This window comes from Platichthys flesus, chromosome 1 (assembly GCF_949316205.1).
Source record: "Platichthys flesus chromosome 1, fPlaFle2.1, whole genome shotgun sequence".
Classification (NCBI taxonomy): Eukaryota; Metazoa; Chordata; class Actinopteri; order Pleuronectiformes; family Pleuronectidae; genus Platichthys; species Platichthys flesus.
The window spans coordinates 28,670,536-28,693,145 of NC_084945.1; the positions used below are offsets into that span (position 1 = coordinate 28,670,536).

A 22,610-nucleotide genomic window follows, 5' to 3' on the forward strand; every position below is an offset into this window, starting at 1 on the left:
CTGAACAGTCTCTGCTGTATGTTAACTGGTGTATGGGTTTATACAACGGGAGGTTCAGGTGTTTGGAAGCAGTTTTCTAAATCTTACATCCATGTTCAACGAGTTAGCATTTACAAATATGTCGATTTTTGGGGATTTTGTGGTAATGCTGCCAAGATAAACAATTTTGAGTTTGTAAAATTTAAACCCTTTGCTAAAAGGATAAATCTGAATATTCTATTGTCTCTGCACAGGCGTTATTTATTATTATGTGTCAATCTCAGGACCTGTAATTCCAGGCATCTGAACCGGGTACATCCTGGGCACCTTCTCTATGAAGTTTTCTGTCCACATGCAATGGTCAGAAACCCCAGGGTTGACCTTAGAATCCCAGGAGAAGCTGGAAAGCAAAGAGAGGGATGTCTGCAATACCCTATTAAGCCTGCAGCAAAGACATTTTACCTCGGATAATTTGAAGAAAATGAATGGATGGAGTCTCAGGTCAGATTCAACCTGATATGGGCAAGCCAGAGGGCAAACACCAGACAGAAGCAGAGCTGAGGAAGATGACTGGAGAGCTGCATGCTGAAGAGTGTGCACCGCTTTTTGTTTTATGATGGAAAATTATTTATGTAAAAAATGTGGCCGATTTATCTTAACTGTGAAAAAAATAACTATGATTTGCAGCTGATTTAATTTACCAGAAATATACCAGGAAAGTCAAATATCCATTTTTTGGGTCACATGTTCAGGTGAATGTGAAGCCATGACGTAGATTTACTCTAATTTTAATTATAATATATATGTTTTACTTTGGTTTATGTTGTTTTTGTTAAATGTATTCAAATGTATTAGGGTTTTTGCGCAGTAAGTATTGTAGTGGGATTATATCTATTACTATACGATGACTATAATAATCCTACATTGAAAAAAACACGAAAGGAAGCAGACCAACGACAAGCAGGATATCCGTTGAACCGGAAACCCGGTGTCATCAGTGCTGGATATATGGATGCTAGCTCTGTCTTTATATATCAGACCCAAACCTTGGCTAACACGATATATTATGTTTTAGAGGCAGAATAACTCTGTGGACATCAGTCGCTTCACTGCCTTGTGTTGTAAAATAGTATGAATTCAATAGTTTTATATATGTCTCATTTACATGAAGTGTGAGCTGTGCTGTTTGCTATCTGTTAGCAGGCTAACGTGTTAGCTGCAAAGCCGAGACAAGAGCCACCTGTCACGCAGCGCGGCTCTCTTCAAGCGGTTCATGGATGATAGGTAGGACCTCAAACCAAAGGAGAACTCTGCTTTTCTTGTTCAGTGGAAGCAATTATACCGGGAACCCCCCCGCGCCTAAATGCCCCCACAAGGCCCCAGGATGAATGGGTTTTCTCTCGGTGAACTGTGCTGGCTCTTCTGCTGTCCGCCCTGTCCCAGCCGCATCGCGGCCAAGCTAGCTTTCCTCCCGCCGGAGCCCACGTACTCGGTGCACACCGATGCTAACGGGGTAGCTAGCTTACATTTAACCGAGCGGGCGGACTGGCAGTACTCCCAGCGAGAGCTCGACGCAGTGGAGGTGTTCAGCACCAGGAGCAGTCGGGGTAACCGGGTCGGCTGCATGTTTGTACGCTGCGCCCCGAACAGTCGCTACACGCTGCTGTTTTCCCACGGTAATGCCGTGGACCTGGGGCAGATGTGCAGCTTCTACATCGGCCTCGGCTCCAGGATCAACTGCAACGTGTTCTCCTACGATTACTCAGGCTACGGCGTGAGCACCGGTAAACCCTCTGAGAAGAACCTGTACGCAGACATCGAAGCGGCCTGGCAGGTCCTGAGGAACAAGTGAGTTCACTATTGAATCAGCAGTTCATGCAGTAAGATAACACACGGTCATATTAACAAACGTACACTCTAAATTAAAAAGTGCTGACTGTTTATCATGGTTAACCATTAGTTAACTGACACAGTAACGAAGGCTTGCAGAAGACATGGGTGCTCTACACTCTGGTGTCTACTGGGTGCTGGTGCTGGTATGTTTGTGTAAAATGAATTGGAACACATCACATTTATGATAAGTCTGCCATTCACAGACTCAACCATGAATCAAGGTGCAGAACCAACAGAGGCAGTGTCAGAATTCGGGGGCCTTATCAGGCTGCAATTGAAAACCGATTGACTGATCACAGCGGTTAGACTATCACAATTCAAAGGCTCCTCCTAATGTTGCAGACATTCCCCCTCCGAAGTTATGCTCCACCAAGTGGATCCTCCCTGGCCCAACATATCCCATCCACTGATGTGACTAACTGGTCTTCATAGAGGTAATGATGGTAAAAAAAGCGAGGGGAAAATGTAAGAGCAATTGATTTTTCTCTCTACAAGGCTGATAAAGGACGCAGCCTGTGTTGTCCTCTGAAAGATGCTGCCCTGTAATTGAGACATGGCTAATTACTGCATCCCAGTTTGTGGGCTGCAAGCAGACCCATAGTGACTGGGACGCGCCCTGAGTGCCATGCCTCTTCTAGGGCGGCTGACAGGGTTGCTGAACACCATAACTTAATAAAATGATGATCACACATACGCTTTAGCAGTGGGAGAACCTTATCATGACTAACTCCCCTTGGACACACACACCATGTGAACTCTGAGGCGTGATAAGGCAGGATGTTAAACATAATTTAGATTACACATTAGATGTGAGATGATTGGGAGCCAAGGGGTGGATTTAGTATCTACACGCAAAACACAGACGCACCTACAGACACAAACTCAGCTGATGTCTCTGACTCACTTCAGTTTAAACGTTAATTTGTTTGAAATCACTGCCACAATTTCAATACTGACCACATAATGATCAATACTTTTCTTAAATGAGTAAATTATTTGTTCATAGCTGCGCATATTCGCTCATTAATGACCCCGCTCATTCTCATCCTATTATGCTGAAACGTACACTCACAAATAAACAAACCGTGTCATCGGACATGTGCGCAATCAGTTTGGCTTGCGCAGCCAAACTGAGACAGAGCTGCCGACATGTATGAAAAGATCCAATTATGAACCAGATATGATTCTGTCCCAAGCTTTTTTTGGAGACACAATTTGTTTTGATGAGATGCTTGAAAAGCAGAAACAAATCTGCAAGACCTCTATCCACTAGAGGAGCAACACGATTTCCACAGCTGAGCTGACCTTCCTCGCATCCGGTGTCTCAGGTCTAATCTGTAAACATGGACCCGGGAAGGAAAACCAAGCTGCTCTGCGGCTATTCCACATCCAGTGTACCTTGGTGTAAGGAAAAACACTCAGAAAGTTCATCGTTCTTTAAAAATGGAAGCTCTGTAATTCTGCTTGATATAAACCAATGCAGCAAGAAACAATTGTGCTTCTAATTTAAAGACAAAAATAACAAACATGAAGTGATTCACTTCAACTTTGATGTCATGACAGAGATGTGCACCCACTGCACCTGAGAATGTCTGTAATCAGTCTAGAAATCTAAATGAACTAGTAGTGATTTTTGACCTGCAATTTGACCCAGTCGCCAACTGCTGCTGTAGTTTATCCAAAGACATTGAAGAAGATAAAACTGGGTCCACAGACTAGGTCCACAGACCCCCTATCCACGCTAAAACGCACACACTGACTGCTATAGATCATTAGTGGCCTTATTATTAAATCTTTATGAATATTGAACATATTGTCCAAATCGCCCCAGTGCCAACTTGGCACAGAATTTCCCGTTACCACTAAGAATACACGCGCCAAGTGTGAATTTGATTAGAAGAATGGTCCACATCCATACTGATACAGACTGTAGAATTAGTATGTAGATGTCAATCAGGGCGGCTGTGCCTTAGGGGTTACAGCGGTTGTCCTTATCAGAAGGTCGTTGGTTTGATCCCAGTCTTCCCAAGTCTAAATGATGAAGTGCCTTGTACACGATACTAAAATTGCCCCTTCTCATAAAGAAAGTGATGCACTGTATGAATGTGTTTGAATGGGTGCATGTAATACTGTACTGTAAAGTGCTTTTAGTGGTCATCAGGACTAGAAAAGCGCTTTATAAATATACAGACCATACCAATATCAACTAATCTCTCAGATATACCTGGTACAAGGTGGTCTGATGTTCATCTCAATGCCTCCGTTGTATAACTGATTGAATACTTGTGAATGTAATGCATATTTAATGAAAGAGAGCCGACATTGTAATTGTCCTATTGTTATTGTCCCTGTGCTATCAAACAATGATAAAGGCCGAAGGCTGATCATTACTCCATATAGAATTACACAAAGCCATAAATTTCTCATTCCGTACATGCCTTAGATTAATGTTCCATTCGACAGACAGTCTACAGTAACTGAAAGAAAAACTATACCCTCTTTCCCCACATACCTGTTTTCAATGAAAAATGTAATTGTCCCCTTGCCCTTTGTAGAGTGAGCTAGCCAAGCATTCAGTATAACAGTTTTAATCATTAGGCTCTTCTTCGGGGAACTAAGCACCTGAGGAAGAGATTTATGTTGATTCAATATCTTTTTAATTACATTTTGTGAAAAATCATTCAGACTGTGCTTTTAAACATAACTTTTCCAGTTACTCAGTTTTCAGGGCATAAAGACTTCTAAAATTAAAACGTTATTTTGCTCTAAGATCAGTTGTCTTTACATTTTGGTTATTGCTGAGTTTATTGTCCTCGTTTTTTAAACTGCATATCCAGAGAGTAGATTTTAAAGATGCTCTACACTCCTGTAATGACCATAGAGTTCCTCTTCACCCCAGTTCTCTTTATGGTCATGTTTTTGGAACATCACAGAGAGTTCAATTTGAATTAGCGGAAACATGTAATAAAAAAAACAAGGGAGTGTGTCGTAAAGCAAATAAAGTAGGATAATCTGTGACCCCATCACCATTTGGATTTATAGACATCAAAGCTCAGCTGGTTATTCCAAAAAGCCAATTTGAGTAAGATTCTTTCATTATGGTTACACAGGCCTCATCATATCAGTGAGAATGTGGGCTTTGTGGTTGGTGATTGAAAAGTAGCCTAGGGGGAAGTTCCTGTGCTTTTATTGAGAGATAAAAATGAAGCATGGAAATATCTTGCCTATGAGCCTTGGCTTCATTCTGTCTATGCTTGGGATGTCACGAGAACCGATAACTGTCGATACTAAAATAAGAAAACACAGACGATGCCCATTTTTTTGAAGAACCGTGAGCGCTGATGCCAGCTGTTAGCATCGGTGCTGCGCCTCTTCTGGAGCTGCGGTGCTAATCTCTGAGCAGCTGAGACCAGAGAAACTCTGTGTTTTCACGGTTTCCACTGATAAGAAGCAGCCGGTCAGTCAGTGAGCGACTGCTTTACGTGAACGAGCTGTGATCGCACACACACGCACACATCGCCCGCTCCTGGTATTTCATAACGGCCTGATACGATGATTTAAAAAATGAACGTGAACGTGACTTTCACTCACGTTCATCATATGAAAACTGATTCGCCGTTCGCAACACTGCACAGGGAGCCACTGCAGAGGGGCTGAAAAGCCGCATATGGCTCCGGAGCCGCAGGTTGCAGACCCCTGCTCTGGAGGATGACGTGAAGTGTTTTTTTACCGTGGTATCGAAATTGGCATTGAGAATCGTGTTATTTTACTGGTATTGGCACCGACTACTGAATTTTTGGTATCGTGACACCCCTAGTCTATGCTAGACATTGCTCTGTCTCTGATGTGGCTGGTATTGGCAAAACAGAGTGTGACCCTGTACCGATGATGTGCGACTTCCCAAGTGGCCTAAGCAAAGATTCCAGTCTGCACAATCTGAGATTTATTTAAATCTATAGAAGCATAAAGTTTTCTTCCCTGCATTTATTTCCCCCGCATTTCAAGTCCCATTGAATAATATTTTACTTAACCATACCTAGCTCAGGGACGCAGTATTGCATTTCATCTTTTGTGGGTCTAGTGTTCACTGCCCTTTTATTAGCATGAGCTTTGCAGTTTCACTGTAAAAAATATAATGAAATGTAAAATTTGTTACATATCATATGAATTGCTGTCTCTTAGAAACAGGCTGGAATTGGTTGTCCGAATAATGTGACCTTTCTATGGTGTACTTTGTGAACATATTTTAGAACAATGGTGCTGTAGAGTACAATGGGCACTCCCATTGTTGTTGGTATCTTATAGGGATGTCAGGGGTAACCGGTTTTGCGATAACCGCGTCTTCTTAAAGTCACGGTTTCATAAGCGTAAGAATAGCAAAACCTACGATATCTAACTATGGTGTCCTGCCTCTCGTGAGTCACGTAATTTTTGTGTGTGCTGTGCGGCGAAATCTTTCGTAAGTCACGTTTTGTGTGCGCGAAGAGGGAACTGATGTAACAGCCTTATTTGCTATTATAGTATCGATAATCGTGAAACTGATACTTCCTCTGACTGACAATGATCGTGGTACCAAAATTTCATATCGGGACATCCCTACTTCCAACACTATTTTGCAGCAGCACTATCACTGCATCCTGGGCTTAGTTCTTCCCATAAGGATTGTGATTGGTTTAAAAAAGGCAAACAAGCCACAGTGTTCAGCCTGACCATTCTCCATGACTGACAAAGCACTTTCTGAACCTATGAAAAGCTGTGACATTGCATAATATTCAAGTCGCCTGTAATAACAACACAAATACCCTTTATCACACCTAAAAGGTTAATCTGCTGTCGACCTTTGCAGTAAATTTTTTCAGAATCTGAGAATCCAAAAGAGTACAGCTCTGCATGGTTTATGTTGTGTTTAGAATACTCCTCTTTTCCTCCTCTTTTGTGAGTAATGATGAGCTGTTGTCTGTGATTTATTGATGATCATATTTTCCCACAGCATTGTTTAAAATCTATTTTCACAGAACACCTTATCTCAGAATATGTATTGTTTTCAACCTTCATAATTTCACCTTTGTTAATCCACCTGAATGCCTTAGGCATCACTTAGGACAGAACCAAGATGTCATCCACCAAGTCTATTTAATGACCTTCATCAAAAGTGATTTGTAATGCCAGTTGTGAAGAAAGCCTTTTTATACAATTCTCCCTCTAGACTTTAATGTATTAGAATGATTTAAACGTAGGGCTGGGCGATATGGAAAAAAATGTGATCACGATATGTTTTTCCATATTGATCGATCTCGATTCTTATCACGATATGTAGTTTTTGCAGATGCTGCCAGTGTGAGGGGCATCCTGAAGCTTGAAGAAACAAGAGATTCATGAAACTATACAATAAAGTTTATTAACATAAAAAAAAGTAAACATGTAGGTCACCCCCTCTGACACATTCAAGTGCTTAACTGTAAGACAAAATAAATATAAAAAACTAAACCACTATAATATAATACTATTTTTTTGAGGTATTGAAAAATGCAAAAATAAAAACATTTTAACTTGTTAGGTAGGTTATGCAAATCATTTGTAATTCCAAACATTAGTCATCTCCCTTTACAAAATAATATAAACTTTTACTTATTGAAACTTTATACAGTATAAACTAACAGCTCTGACAACTATCACATCAAATTGCTTTGGCTGGACAGTGAACATCTCAAGTGCAAAAAGAGTTAACATGGCCCTGGCACAAATACTACCTGAAAGATTAAATCTGAGCCAAAATTGCACAACATGTAAACATAGTAAACCATTCATAGTTATTATTGTGCACTTGTGCACTAGTGAACATCATTTACCCCATTACAGGTTTTTTGCAAGAAAGACAAGTCTGTCCACCACGTCTGGCTTTAAAGCTGGTCTATGGCAGGACACAATATTGACACTTGTACTAAAAGCACGCTCCGAGGGCGAGCTGGTGGCAGGAATACAGAGGTACCGCTTTGCCAGGAAGCTCACTCTGGGGTATGATGTGGAGTGGGTTTTCCACCATGCCAGGGGGTTGGTCTCACTGTCTGCTTCTGGAGCTAGCAGGTAACTGTTCAGTTCAGCCTAAACATTCTGCTCATCTGTTAGACTAGAGGTAGAAACAGAGTAAGACTTCTTGAAAAAGCTGCCCAGTGTCTTCTTCTGCATTTTGGCTGGTGGAGCTGAAGCTGCAGCATCTGCCCTGCCTCCCCCAAATCTGGATGTGAGAGTAGATTGCATTGTGCTCTGACAGTTACCTAGGATCTGTGCCACAGCTCTGGATTTCACAGTCTCTACCTTGTCATCTTGGATGTAGCGGGTCTTGAACCGAGGATCAACAAGGGATGCCATGTTAAGGAGGTCATCAGTGGCAGCATTGTCATATTTTTCATTCAAATAGGTGGTGATAGTGGTTTTGATGGCCTTGGTTAGCTCTGTGTCATCCTCTCCTGGCTTCAAGACCTCCTTATTGAAGAGCTGCAGGACAGGTTTCACACAACTGACATGTGTTTCACCAGAGAGGGCATCGGTGAACTCAACAAGTGGATTAAGGGCCTTGTGGATGGACTCCAAGACCTCAATGTCTTGCCATGAGGGAGCCAGGTGCCTTGTTTTTCTATCAGCAGATAAAACCTTTGAAATGGCCTTCTCCTGCTCCAGTACTCGTGCTATCATTGCATGGCGAGAACCCCACCTGGTAGGTGATTCTGTTATCAGTCGGTGCTTAGGTAGGTCGAACTCCTTCTGCGCAGCTGCTAGTTCTTTTTTCTTTTTCCAGGAGAATGAAAAAGCACCAACCACTTTTTTGCATACACCCATGGCTCTCTCAATTCTCTTGTCTCTCACACTTCTCTCTGTAAATGAAAAAAGGTAATTATTATTTAAAAATTAGTTTGTGTCTTGTGATAATAAATCATAATATTGTCATGACATCCTTGATATGAAAATACACTTAGACTACACACTGGTGTTGTCCCTGTTTTTCCTCAATTTAAGTTGAGTACAGTGATTAAATAATAAACTCTTAATTCCAATACATCTTAGATCCAAAATGTTAGTTATAATAGTCGAATTATCACCTATCAGCATCAATTGTTATCAGGTGATAGCCTGTACATTGAGCCATTTAGAATGTACACTGTTGCCCATAAAGTTGAAATAATTTAGTTTTCAGAAACATTCCTCTTTTTATTCCGATTTATACACATCAGTAATTACCTTTGACCAGGTGCAATGATTACATACTGAGTCCCAGTTACCAATTTTGAGAAGATATCAAGAATAAATCACATTGTCACAATCATTTCATCAGAAGAGGTAAAAAATAAACATTGTATTCCAACTTTATGGGCAACAGTGTATAAGGATACAAATCATTACACTGTGAGCTATTATTAGAGCTCAAAATTGAATGTTGGCATGAGTTTTTCCTTTGATATCATCATGAACTTACCAATGGCAAGGTGCAGCTGATGACCAAAGCACTGCAGCCGGGTCCAGTCATTGAGGGAAACAGCCTTGACAATGTTTGCCCCATTGTCTGTTGTGATGCACACCTGTCGGTCTTCCCTAAGGCCCCAGGATTTGAGTGCATCCTCCAGCCCCTGGCTGATTATTTCCCCAGTATGGTCCTCTGGAAAGTATACTGTCTGTAAACATTTGCTGTGCAGAGCCCACTCCTCATCAATGAAAGTAATTGTAAGACTCATATATGGCTCAGATGTACGGCTAGACCAAAGATCGGTGGTAGTGGCGAAGTATTTTACATCCTTAAGATGAATTTCCAGCTTACGACGGCATTCATCATAAAGCTGTGGCAGCGCCGTTTGAGAAAAGTACTTTCTGCCAGGGAGCTCGTACCTGGGGTCCAACACTTTGATCAGTTTCCTGAAGCCGTCCCTCTCCACTGTGATCAGGGGCATCATATCTTTAGCTAAGCAATAAGTAATAGCGCTCGTTATATTTTTGCCCCGCTTCAATTGTTTTTCATATGGGGAAATGGCGGCAAAACACGACCTGATGGACTGCTGTTTTGCTAACAGAACAGAATTGCTCCCGTTAGCGATGCTAACGGGAGACGTAGTGGTCTTGCCTGTCTCTTTGTTTGTCGTGCAAACTTGAGCCTGCAGAGTCAAACTCTCTGTATAATCACTGGGATGGTGCCGTCTCAGGTGATTGAAAAGGTTTGTGGTGTTTCCCGTCCTGGCTGGTACCGACCGCCGGCATATTTTGCAGACCGGATTCGACTGCTCCTCGTCATTTTTGCCGTATCCAAACCATGTCCACACAACTGATGTCGCGTTACCCTTTTTTCCGACAATGTCTTCGGTGTCGGGTGATGGAGTCATGTCGCTTTCACATTCGGCATTATTTTCGCTGTCCCCGACTTCAGTTTCACTCATTTTTTCTCCTTTTTCCAACTTCGTTCTCTCTTTTTGTCTCTCTCGCAAATGCAGCTAATCTCACGAGGGGAAGTGGGCGTGTCTTGTCCTACCTGCAGACGGCAGCCGGCAGACTCCGACACTGTTGTTGCGCTTACTTTTGCCACGTGAGATCGAATACATGTCACAAGGAGATAATCGAGATCGATCAAAATTTTATCGCGATCGAAAAATCGCCCAGCCCTATTTAAGCGGCACATCACAGTTCTGATTTGGAAACAATAATGTTTGATGAAACCATATTTCATCTAAATGACACTGGCAGTTACAATAATTTTCACTGAAAAGCTTTTGTTTGATGTGTACCTGGTCTTGTTTACAACACCGTTTTACTTTTTTCTATCAATATTAACAAATAGTCTTTTTGCAGCAACAACGGCGCGTGACTGAGCTACAGGATGTTCTGCTTTTTTCTTTTTTATAAAAAGATTCTTTTTTGAGTCTGTATTGATTTGATTAATTTTCAGGATGAAGGAAAATGTGTAGTTTTGGCAGAAAATGTATGGGATCAATTGCTTAGATCACTTGCCATCTCTGAAAGCAGTAAGGTGATTTATTATCTGTAGTGGATACAACTATTTAATAATCCTAACTATGTCTTATATAAACTGACTTGTAGTAAAAAATGGATGCGAGAAAAGTACTGCTTCTTCCATTAGAAGACTGTTCTACCTTGGGTTTGACGTCCAGTTTTTTTTCACCAGTCCTGATGTTTCCATGGAATTTGTTCAAAAATGTTTGAACAAGCCATTTTATACTGTCTTGTATAAAATGGATGTGGAAAATTTCTCCTTTTCTTTCTCTCTCCCTCTATATCTCGGTTTCTTTTGAAGTAGCCCTCTATTCACAGAATAAACATAGTTCATTACAATTGTAGCCACTCCTTGAACTTTGAGTAGCATCAGTTGATTCGCTCATTAATTATACCAGAGAAAATGAAGATCATTCTTTTTAATCAAACATGTTTTTATTTTGGAGTATTTAACTGGCTCGATTTCCGCGTCTTATTTAAGGTTACAGCTGTTCTAAAACATAACACAGGCACATTTGGCCTTCCTTCCTCAATCAAGGGTCAATTATGAAGAATTGGTAATCAACTATGCTTCTATTTGTTTTACACAAGCCTTGGTTTGTAATCAATATAATCTAATTGACCTTAGAATAAATAATGCAGATGAGACAAACATCTCTGTGGTCTGTAGGGTTAAACTGGCATTGCCTCTGTTCGCTTGGGTTTGTTCGGACCTGTACTTACAGCTGCCCACTTGTGATCAGATCTCTCAGGATGGATGTTATTACAAGGTCTGAATGGGGTCTTAGAATCACCATGTACATCATGTATGAACAGGGCGACTTTGATGGACTTCTGATTTTTTAGGTGTCTTTATCTAACTTCACTCACCCAGCAGGTGCGTGTAGGTTGTCTAATTGTCCACTGTTTATTCATTGACTTTAAGCTTTCATAGTGTGTCGTTAATTTAGTTTGCCTCATTTACTGGGACTTTCTATCATCTTCTTCATCTCACAAAGGGGAAGTTCTGGATTAGCCCATATGTGTGCTACAGTTTTTTTTTTTATAAACCTTTATCTGTATAACTGTATGTTGTGCTGAAACTTTTTTTAAAGATCAATTCTATGTGTGAGTGATTAGAAAGGAGCAGACTACAAAATCTTTTATAATTATAATTTAAACAAATGGCACAGGTGTGTATTAAAGTTTGAGGAATATTTCAAACAACTGATTGCTTGAAATTGTGTCTGTTTAGATTATATTCTCAGATGTGAACAACACATTTGGTATTGTAATGGTGTCTGGATCACAAGGGTTTAAACTCCATTTGGGGGGTCTTTTTGGGGTCAGATTTTTTGAAATCATGATTGTTAGAGCTATAATCATCTTCACCATAGTGAAGTGTCCTGTCAGAGGCGTTCTTGTGTTTGGTGAGTAAGCTGGCAGCCTGTAGGCACTTTGTTTACGTGTGGAGTCATATCTCCTATCAGGATGACGGTTCAGTTGGGTTGCTGCTTATCAGAGGCATGATTTGTCTAGGCCAGCAGATTAGTCAAACTCAAGCGGTTATCTGAAGAGCTGTTATGATGGCATCACTTCACAGGACACATGCAATCTAACACCTTTTGTCCAAATCCTTGTCATGGCTGTCTGTTAAGCAAGGGCCTAGTCCTTCTGTATACGTGTTGTTGCAGGGGGTTGCTGAGCTTTTGTGCTCAGCCTCTCTCTGCATTTCCAGCACTGTCAGGAAATGGGACGGTTTGCTTAAAGCTTCCTAGGTTGTGGGTTCTGCCAAGGGAGCATGCCTGTCCTCATTCTCTTTTCCTCCCTGGCAAACTCTAGACGGGTCTGTTTTCTATAAGCATTGTCTTTGACCTCATAGTGTTTCATAAGAGAGGCTGGGAAAGCTATGCCACTGTTGAGGTCAGAGTTCACTATTGTGCATCAAACAGTCCATACCTGAATCCATCTTCTACAATATTTTTCCAAATCCTTCCAAAAGAATCCAGATGTAGCTCACTGAGCTACAAATATTCAGATGGGATGGGGTTATGGTTATGTCATGTGGTCCAGGCATCTGTGGACTGTTAAGACGTTTTACCACAAGCTTGCACAGGTTGCATCGGTTGGAATCTAATGATCTCCCTTTTACAATACAGCGTATAGTGGCTTCACTCAGCAATGTATGAATACACATTTGCACTAAACATGTAATGATATGAAGTGTCCAATAACAGTTGTCCAAACTTTAAAAGTTTTCTTCCTTTTTTAAATACCTCCAAAGGTTTGTATTGGAAAACAGTGTTGTCTGATGAAGAACATTCAATGTGATTGAAGCTCCTAAATATCAAACATAGTGAATCTTGACTAAACACTTTCTCAAAGTCCAAGAACCAACTTTCTTGTTATACACTCTCACTTCCTCACATTTTCATAGCAAAACTAAACAGGAGCAGGCTTTTGAGTGAGAGCATCTGTGAAATCAGTTAATCCTGCTCTCAACTTAAAAACCACACTCTTGAATAAAGTTGGAGATATAAAACATGTTCCCATAGTATTTTAATAAATCACTAATGATTTTGCATTAATCTGAGACTTTCAAACTTGGCCTTCTCCCTGCTTTATCATGGTGTAACAGCATTAGATACAAGTTGATAGTGAATTTCTTGGACCTGCCAACTATTTGACAACGCCAACATTAAAGTTTTCCTGTAACAGATCTTAAATGAATATGAATCTGTGATATCTATCAAAAATCAGAAGGAAACAATAGCAACACTTCACATTATTTCAGTGAACCAAATGGTAAAAGGGGGCTTTATATTAATGATCCTGTTGGAATTAAGTCAGAATTACTGACTGACATGTCATGTACATTGTTTTTGGAAATGTGACTTATGATCATCTCTAAGCCTATGATCCACCTTATTCCTATGCTTTAGTCTTAAATGCTTTTTTTTTCTGCTACTGAATGTCAGAGCTTATATGGCAAAAAAATCTCCTGCAAAGTCAGGGAATTCTTTATGAGAAGCCTGCTGACATTAATGCTGTCCTTTTTTATCGGGGCAGTTCGGGAGAGGGAGGTGGAAGAGCAGAGACACTTAATGGTTTAAAGTAGTCATTGCCGCAGTGGCTTACTTTGACTTAAACATCATGTCTGCGCACACATTGAAACATAAATTCCTCAAAATATTTCCTGATGTTCAATTCATTTTTTTATTTTCTATTTAAAATGATTTTATTCATAAATCTTGCTTTGCTGTGTGTTGTTGTACAGGTATGGTATAGCAGCTGAGAACATCATCCTGTACGGTCAGAGCATTGGTACAGTGCCCACCATTGACCTGGCTGCTCGCTATGAATGTGCCGCTGTCATCCTACATTCTCCACTCATGTCAGGACTACGGGTGGCCTTCCCTGAAACACGCAAGACGTACTGTTTCGATGCCTTCCCCAGGTGAGCCGCGCACACCACAGCAACATTTATCTTGCCAACTAAAAGCCATAGGGCTAGGACAAAGCCGAAAATGTATCCCAACCAACTATTATAACTTCTAACTGACCTAATTTTGCCAGTGACGATTAATTTGGATAATACTTTACCCAATGCCTGCATTAACAAACTGTCAGGTTTCCGCTATGTTCTGTGCCATATCACCCAGCTGGTTGTCCTCACTACCCCACTGACCTGCACAGTACACGTCAAAGAGATAGTTCACCCAAAAATGAACCTTTTGGAGTCTCGGGGTAAACATTGTTGAAGCACAATCCAATTCAATTGAAGCCAATGGTGAGTGCTTCTTCAGACGTAGTAGAAGAACAGAAAAAACATAACATGTCCCCATATTGCTCATGTAGTGTCAACTAGTGTCCTCATCATCATCATCATCGTCATCCGCTTATCCGGGGTCGGGTCGCGGCGGGAGCAGCTCAAGCAGGGGGCCCCAGACTTCCCTTTCCCGGGCCACATTGACCAGCTCTGACGGGGGGATCCCGAGGCGTTCCCAGGCCAGTGTTGAGATATAATCTCTCCACCTAGTCCTGGGTCTTCCCCGAGGTCTCCTCCCCACTGGACGTGCCTGAAAAACCTCCCAAGGGAGGCGCCCAGTGGGCATCCTTACCAGATGCCCGAACCACCTCAGCTGACTCCTTTCTAAGTAAAGGAGCAGCGGCTCTAATCCGAGTTCCTCACGGATGACTGAGCTTCTCACCCTATCCCTAAGGGAGACGCCAGCCACCCTTCTGAGAAAACTCATCTCGGCCGCTTGTACCCGCGATCTCGTCCTTTCGGTCATCACCCAGCCCTCATGACCATAGGGCTGGAGGATAGGGAGGATAGGAACGAAGATCGACCGGTAGATCTAGAGCTTTGCCTTGCGGCTCAGCTCTCTTTTCGTTACAACGGTGCGGTAAAGCGAACGCAATACCGCCCCCGCTGCTCCGATTCTCCGGCCAATCTCACGTTCCATAGTACCCTCACTCGCGAACAAGACCCCGAGGTACTTGAACTCCTTCACTTGGGCTAAGGACTCATTTCCTACCCGGAGTAAGCAGTCCATCGGTTTCCTGCTAAGAGTCATGGCCTCAGATTTAGCGGTGCTGATCCTCATCCCAGCCGCTTCACACTCGGCCGCCAGCACCCACTGAGAACAAAACTGACTGGCTGCCGAGGACCCGAACACAGCTCTCGCTTTGGGAGTACAGAGATTGGATGGCCCTGAGGAGAGACCCCCTTACCCCATACTCCCGCAGCACCTCCCACAGTTTCTCCCGGGGGACCCGGTCATACGCCTTCTCCAGATCCACAAAACACAAGTGGACCGGATGGGCATACTCCCAGGCCCCCTCCAGGATCCTTGCGAGAGTGAAGAGCTGGTCCGTAGTTCCACGTCTGGGGCGAAAACAGCATTGTTCCTCTTCAATCTGAGGTTCGACGATCGGCCGAACCCTCCTTTCCAGCACCTTGGCGTAGACTTTACCAGGGAGGCTGAGAAGTGTGATACCCCGGTAATTGGTACACACTCTCTGGTCCCCCTTTTTGAACAGGGGAACCACCACCCCGGTTTGCCACTCCTTTGGCACTGTACCCGACTCCCACGCGATGTTGAATAGGCGTGTCAACCATGACAGCCCCTCAACACCCAGAGCCTTTAGCATTTCTGGCTGGATCTCATCAATCCCTGGGGCTTTGGCACTGCGGAGATGTTTGACTACCTCAGTGACCTCCACCAGGGAAATTGACGACAAAACACCATCAACCTCGAGCTCTGCCTCCAACATAGAGGGCGTGTTATTCGGATTCAGGAGTTCCTCAAAGTGTTCCTTCCAACGTCCGACGACCTCCTCAGTTGAGGTCAACAGAGTCCCATCCTTACTGTACACAGCTTGGATGGTTCCCCGTTTCCCCCTCCTGAGGTGCTGGATAGTCTTCCAGAAACACTCTGGTGCCGACCGAAAGTCCTTCTCCATGGCCTCTCCGAACTTCTCCCACACCCACTGCTTAGCCTCCGACACGGCAGCAGCTGCAGCCCTTCGGGCCTGTCGGTACCCTGCAACCGAGTCCGGAGTCCTCCAGGATATCATATCCCGGAAGGCCTCCTTCTTCAATCGGACGGCTTCCCTGACCACCGGTGTCCACCACGGTGTCCGAGGGTTACCGCCCCTTGAGGAGCCTAAGACCCTGAGGCCACAGCTAGCCACCACAGCTTCATCAATGGTCCTAAGCCCCAACATTCATATCTGACGTAATTGTATCGTTTACACCGTGCTCATATCTTCCTACAAGGTGCATTCACGGAACCTCTGACATCCCATGTGTGACTACGTCTCCTAGCTTTGCTACTTCCGCTGGACTTTAGGCTTAAAACATAATTTTGAGTCTAATATGAATGTCTGGGCTTGCGGCACTTGGATCACATCACACGAGCCGTATGGAGGCATGTTGTGTTTTTTTGTTTTAGTACGTCTGAAGATGAAGACACCATTTACTTTACAAGTGTGAATCAATTTCACATGCTTTGGTTAGGGCTGCTCGATTATGGAAAAAATCATAATCACAATTATTTTGGACAATATCAAAATCACGATTATTTAAACGATTATTAATATGTGCCCTTATTCTGAAGTCTATGCTTTATTTTTAAGCACTTCTGGTTCCGGTAAACACCGATGACGGCTGCGTGTCTTATTCCTCTGTGAAACCAGGATACCGGTGCCCGGTTATTCAAACCCTTAATGATGGCAAACCCTAACACTCTATGACCGACTGACCGGCGCGGAGAAATGCTGGTCCGGTCTGACCGGTCTGAACAGCCAGGCGGGAGCGCGCTTGACAAAAGCTGTGTGCGGCTCGGCCGCTACATGGTGTGCTGCTGCCCTCCCTGCTTTTCCACTCACGCTGTTTTTTTTCATAGCCAATCATCACACACACAACTCGCCCCCATAACTTTACTGTTGCTTGAGAGTGAGAGCCAGTCAGCTGGGTCGCTGAATGCTTTTGGGGAAGGACTGAATTGCACATGCACGTCTCTTTCGAAAAAAAGGCCAAATAATCGTTTCAACTCGTTTATAGTAGTTTGACCCCATAATCGTAATCACGATTAAATTTCGATTAATTGAGCAGCCCTAGCTTTGGTGAAAATCAAAGTGACAATAGGTGCAAAGGAGAAAAAAGTAAGACAACCTTAAAAAACTAAATGGTTTTGCATGTGTTGGCCACAGACAGATGATCTATACTTATCCTTCCTGACTGACTCTTCTTTAGTTTTGCTTCTGTGAGGGCCAGTCAATGGCATCTATACTGGGGAAGACTGTGTTTAGGATCAGGGTCAGTGTCTGCAAGTCATAAGTTGCATAATGGAACATACAGAGGGGATGTGATGATCTATGATGTGGAAAATGATTAGCTTAAGGATTCACAATTGTTTTCGTCAGGGTTAAATTTATAAACAAGACACATACTGTAATCTGCACAGAGGGATGGTTGTCACCAAGATGGATGAACAAGTGTTTCCACCTTCTGAAAGCTCACATCCATGATCCCATGCCTTTGCTTTCTTTCTTTTTCTGGGGAGAGAGACTATCTTGCATGATTATACCATTGAATAATGTGAAAACAGGACACTGAGTGTACTCTGACATTCTGTTCAGTTCAAGTTTGAAACCCCAAGTCCAACAGACTTCAAGCTCCCCAGATTAGTTATTTTATATATGGAGAGAATCCCCCTAGTTTCCAGCCTAGTGAGTCCAAATCTTCCATTTATAACCGTAAAGAGTAGCTGTGGTCGGCACTCTGATCCAAACTTACAGAACCGTAAATGTTTTCATGGTTTGACCCATTAATTTCCTGTTTCCTGTCCCTTTCATACTAGCCCTTGATATGTCTCTGTCTGTTCTCTCTCTGCAGTATTGACAAAGTGTCCAAGGTGGCATCCCCAGTGCTGGTGATCCACGGTACGGAGGATGAGGTAATCGACTTCTCTCATGGTCTGGCCATGTACGAGCGCTGCCCCCGTGCTGTCGAACCCTTGTGGGTGGAGGGAGCCGGCCACAACGACATTGAACTGTATGCCCAGTACCTGGAGAGACTCAAGCAGTTCATCTCCTTCGAGCTTCCCACGTCCTGAGGGGAGCTCAGCAATCAGGCTGGGGTTCATCTCAACACAATAAAGAAGCCTAATCTTTATCATCGCCGAGCTCCCATTGTTGGCAAAGGACACAGGACTGGAGCAACTTCATCACACTGTGCTCCTCTGTCCCTGCAGCTGTTTCATGCTGGTAACATGTTGTACACTGGAAGAGGAGACCCTTTTAGATTGTTGAGGTGCAGCTGAGCTTAAGACCAGTCCCAGCAAGTAATACAGCTTTGGCTTTAAATGTAATGCTCGTTCATGTGGACCCAGTCTACCAATGAGCCCGGGCCTAGACACTATTTGCACTCACTGCTGAATCTGGATTCATTTTCCACTCCAGCTCCCCCCCGGTCTTTAGTGTCTCTCAATGTGAGCGTCACTTTGTCACATTTCCTTTTTCTCTCTCACTGCTTTTCCCACGATCCCTTGCTTTCCTTTTGACTATTTCTTTGCAATGTTCAAGCTTGATTTTGTTTTTTTTATTCTTTTATACCAGGTGAAGAAGTATCAATTTTGCACCAAGAACTACAAATAGAAGTTTTGTACTTTTTATGTATTTTTAATTTGCCATTCAGGGTTGATTAAACAGTTGCACTGTTAAGGTGCTGACATTTTCAGGTAATTATTTTTTTCTTCTGTCTTTTGAAGATGTTTATATAAATTTGTTATTGGCATTCCATGTTTTTCTTAACTTCTATTATTTTTTTTTTCCAGACATGTGTGTATAGAACATGTTAACCAGAGTTCATCCCTGCGCATCTGGCCTTTTATAGCTGTGATCTTTGTGGTCCCTGGTGCATGCAACACCTGGCATACAGGAGAAAGATTGCACCAAACTTCATTGAGAAACATTTTACAACATGCCTTGCACTGGAACACACACACACACGTGGCCAATTCTGGTAGAGATTTTATTTAACCATGTTGTAGGAATTTAAACACAACATCAAATCTTTGGGCCATTTGACATTGAGATATTGGCATCAAATGAAAGTGTGTGAAACTGTAAGTAAGCAACGCAGCAATGACCATCCTAGATGTTTGGTATTGTAGAAGTTTACCTCAATAGAAGAGAGAGCAGCATGTATCAGGGCTGCATGTCTGTTAACTGCACATCCTGTGCTAATGAGACTTGACAACTGTTTGCAACAGGAACACACTTGACTCTATACTGTAAACTGAATCTAGGCAGCATAGTGCTGGGTTTACCTCCGGACTAAAGACACAGAACTATGAACCCTGCTCTGTGAACGTATCCAAGGTGCACATGCTGCTGGATTTGGATGTGTATTTCTAATTTATTACAAGTAAAGCCTTACGTTTCGTACACATTTCACCTAGACACACTCGTGGGACTGATAACTGCTGCTATTTATCAGAGGAATCAATCAGTCGCTCATATGACAGCGGGACACTGTGTGTGGGGGGTACTGTCATGACAGCATGGTACTAAAACCAAATTCAGCCTGACCATCACCGTCCCCTTCGGTCACCCATGTGTTCCCGCCTGTAATGGGATCTCCGAATGCCCCTCTTTTACAAACATTGTGGTCTTCTGAGCCTTGTGACAGGCAGGAGTTGAAGCTGGGATAAGAACAAAAATGTTGATCACATTTGACAGTTGTAGATATTACAACTTGTCTTTGAATAATTTGTTCTTTTACCAAAACAAATGGGGGGGAAATAGAAGTATAACACTAATGGATGAAGTTTAAATCGCACCAAAAAAATACTTGAAACACTACCAGATTGACGAATAAGCTGAAATGTCTTCAGAGGTAAGTTTGTGTTTGAAGGATATTTGCATAGCAACCTGTGATGATCGTTGACTGATCTGTGTATTGCTGTGAAGTGGTTTGTCAGTCGGATAGTAACGTTTTCTGAATCTAACTAATGTTGGGCCGGTGTTCTGGATAATGAGCCTTTCTTCGTCTCTATCTCTTCTAGCTCCCCTTTTAAAGGAAATAAACACCCTGATCATTCTTTTGATACTGACATTTTTACAAAGGCGTTCCAAACTTAATGTTGATAGATTTACACTGTGTCTGAAGCCAGTTCGTATCATAATGCTCTGTATTGGTATAATTCAATATCTTCTCTATACATATTAGCCCTTACACAGGGCAGTCTAGTCTTATTGATTTTTAACACTGGATTCACAATATGCAAATAAGACATGATGCTGGTAGAGTCAGATTTGTAATGGGGTGTAACATTTAAAAAAAGATGAAATAAGCCTTAAATATACCATGAAACTGATTGTTATACATGTGATGGTTGTTGCTGGAAGGCAGCACAATGGATGTTTTAATGCTAATAAAGGATGCATGAAAGTGTGTGTGTGTGACCTTATTGTTCCACTGCGTTTCTACAGTCAGCCTTTATCATTACCTTTCATTATTTTCCAGAGGTTTGGTTCACTATATGAACTGGCTCATTTACAATGTGACATCAGAACGGTTTCACCTGCAGCATCTATGCAGCAGACAGTAGATTCCTACTTATGCCTCCTGCTACTGAATTCACATACAGTATGTTGCTTTGAATGCTTATTGTGATACATTTGACTGTAGTTTTTGCACTTTAGAACCACTTTTGTTCTCCCCCAAGTTTGTACAGCTTACATTATGTTGACTTCCAATGCATTGTATATATTTCTTCTCCATGGGGACTTCTGGTCCTGTCTGGGCGAGTGTGCGTTTGTGTTTGTGCACGATACATTAGAATGAGTGGATGGCAGCGTGGAGTGAAGGGTTTGTTGAAGGAAGCTGATTTGTGGAACCCTCTGCAAGAGTGGGTGGAAGCAGAATGTGAGAGTCAGTGTGAGTTCACAGCAGCAGCTATTCTGTGGGTTTCTCTCCTGCACCAGTTGTGTTTAGTTTCTAAGCTGCTTTCTGAGCTCTGCTGGGAGCGACATGCTATTATCAAAATGCTTACTGCCTCCTCCTGTCAGTGAAGACAGCAAAGAGCAAACAACTAATAATCTAAGAAGCAGGGTTCTTTTTTTAAGTGATTATCATTAGGTGAAATGACGTTCATCACATCAAGAAAACAAATTTCCTAAATATTATATTAAGCTGTATTATAAAAGTTGCAGTTATTTATTTATCTTTCAGAACTCCCTTTTATACTAGGTCAATTCTATCGTTAAAAACCAACCATCACATACAGCAGCTGCAACTACATTCAATAAATCTGACAAACTGTGGCGGAAAAATAACACTTTAAAATACAGAATTTTTAAAACATTAAATATATTATTTAATGTTTTAAATGTGACCCTTCACAGAGAGGGAATCTGTAGTTTAGTAATAAAAGCAGCAAACTGTAACACAAATAAACCCAAACGCACCACATCCACAACTTGTCTGCCAGACAAATCTCCCTTTCCATCCTGTCACGGAAACCTAAGGTTCGGAGCTAAATATTATGAGAAGCAACACGAAAAGTTCTCACAGCCAGTTACAGTCACACAGTCACACTTACAACAGTTTCCTCTGTTTCCCCCTCACATAGCAGCTAAAATTCACTTTAATGCTACACTGAGCTTTCAAGGCTTTACTCTCACTCACTCATTCAATGGCAGCATGCACAAACCGAGGGAGATCTCTCTTTGAATCTCTTTCAATCATGACCCTGGAAATGGCACATGATCTCCCTTCTCTCACACTTTTTCACTTTGCCCTGTTAGCCCTTCTGTAAAATGAGCGGCTCAAGGAAACGAAAAGTGGACAATGAGTGCCGAGTGTTTAACACGGAGTGAACAACAAAATACCTTGTCACTGAAATCCAATCGAAGGCTGTATAACTGATATGCCGAGAAACTGTTGCAGTTTTCAAGGAGTACAACATCAGCCGTCACTTTGCTACAAAGCATGCTAACTAAGCTAGCAAGCAGTCAATGCAAGAACGAGTGGCTACATCTCAGATGTTGGCGGCTATTTTACTGACTCAGCAACATTTTTCTCACCGAAAAACTGCGATTCTAGAGTCAAGTACCAAGGCAAGTTTTTCGGTGGCATTCGAAATAGCGAAGGCTAGCAAGCCTTTCTCCGAAGACGGGTTTTGTTAAATTGACTTGCAAATAAGAAGATAGAAGAAGATACAGAAGATGCATGTATTGGTCCCACACACACG

General features: G+C 42.4%; 1 protein-coding gene across 1 annotated transcript; it reads left to right on the plus strand.

The window, feature by feature from the left end:
* The first annotated feature begins 962 nt into the window (after positions 1 to 962).
* On the plus strand, positions 963 to 20,809 carry abhd17c (abhydrolase domain containing 17C, depalmitoylase). The gene is made up of 3 exons (XM_062390765.1): positions 963 to 1,827; positions 14,120 to 14,299; positions 18,248 to 20,809. Exons 1-3 carry the CDS (start codon positions 1,343 to 1,345, stop codon positions 18,465 to 18,467), a joined length of 885 nt encoding a protein of 294 aa, XP_062246749.1. The 5' UTR covers positions 963 to 1,342; the 3' UTR covers positions 18,468 to 20,809.
* Positions 20,810 to 22,610: the final 1,801 nt, after the last annotated feature.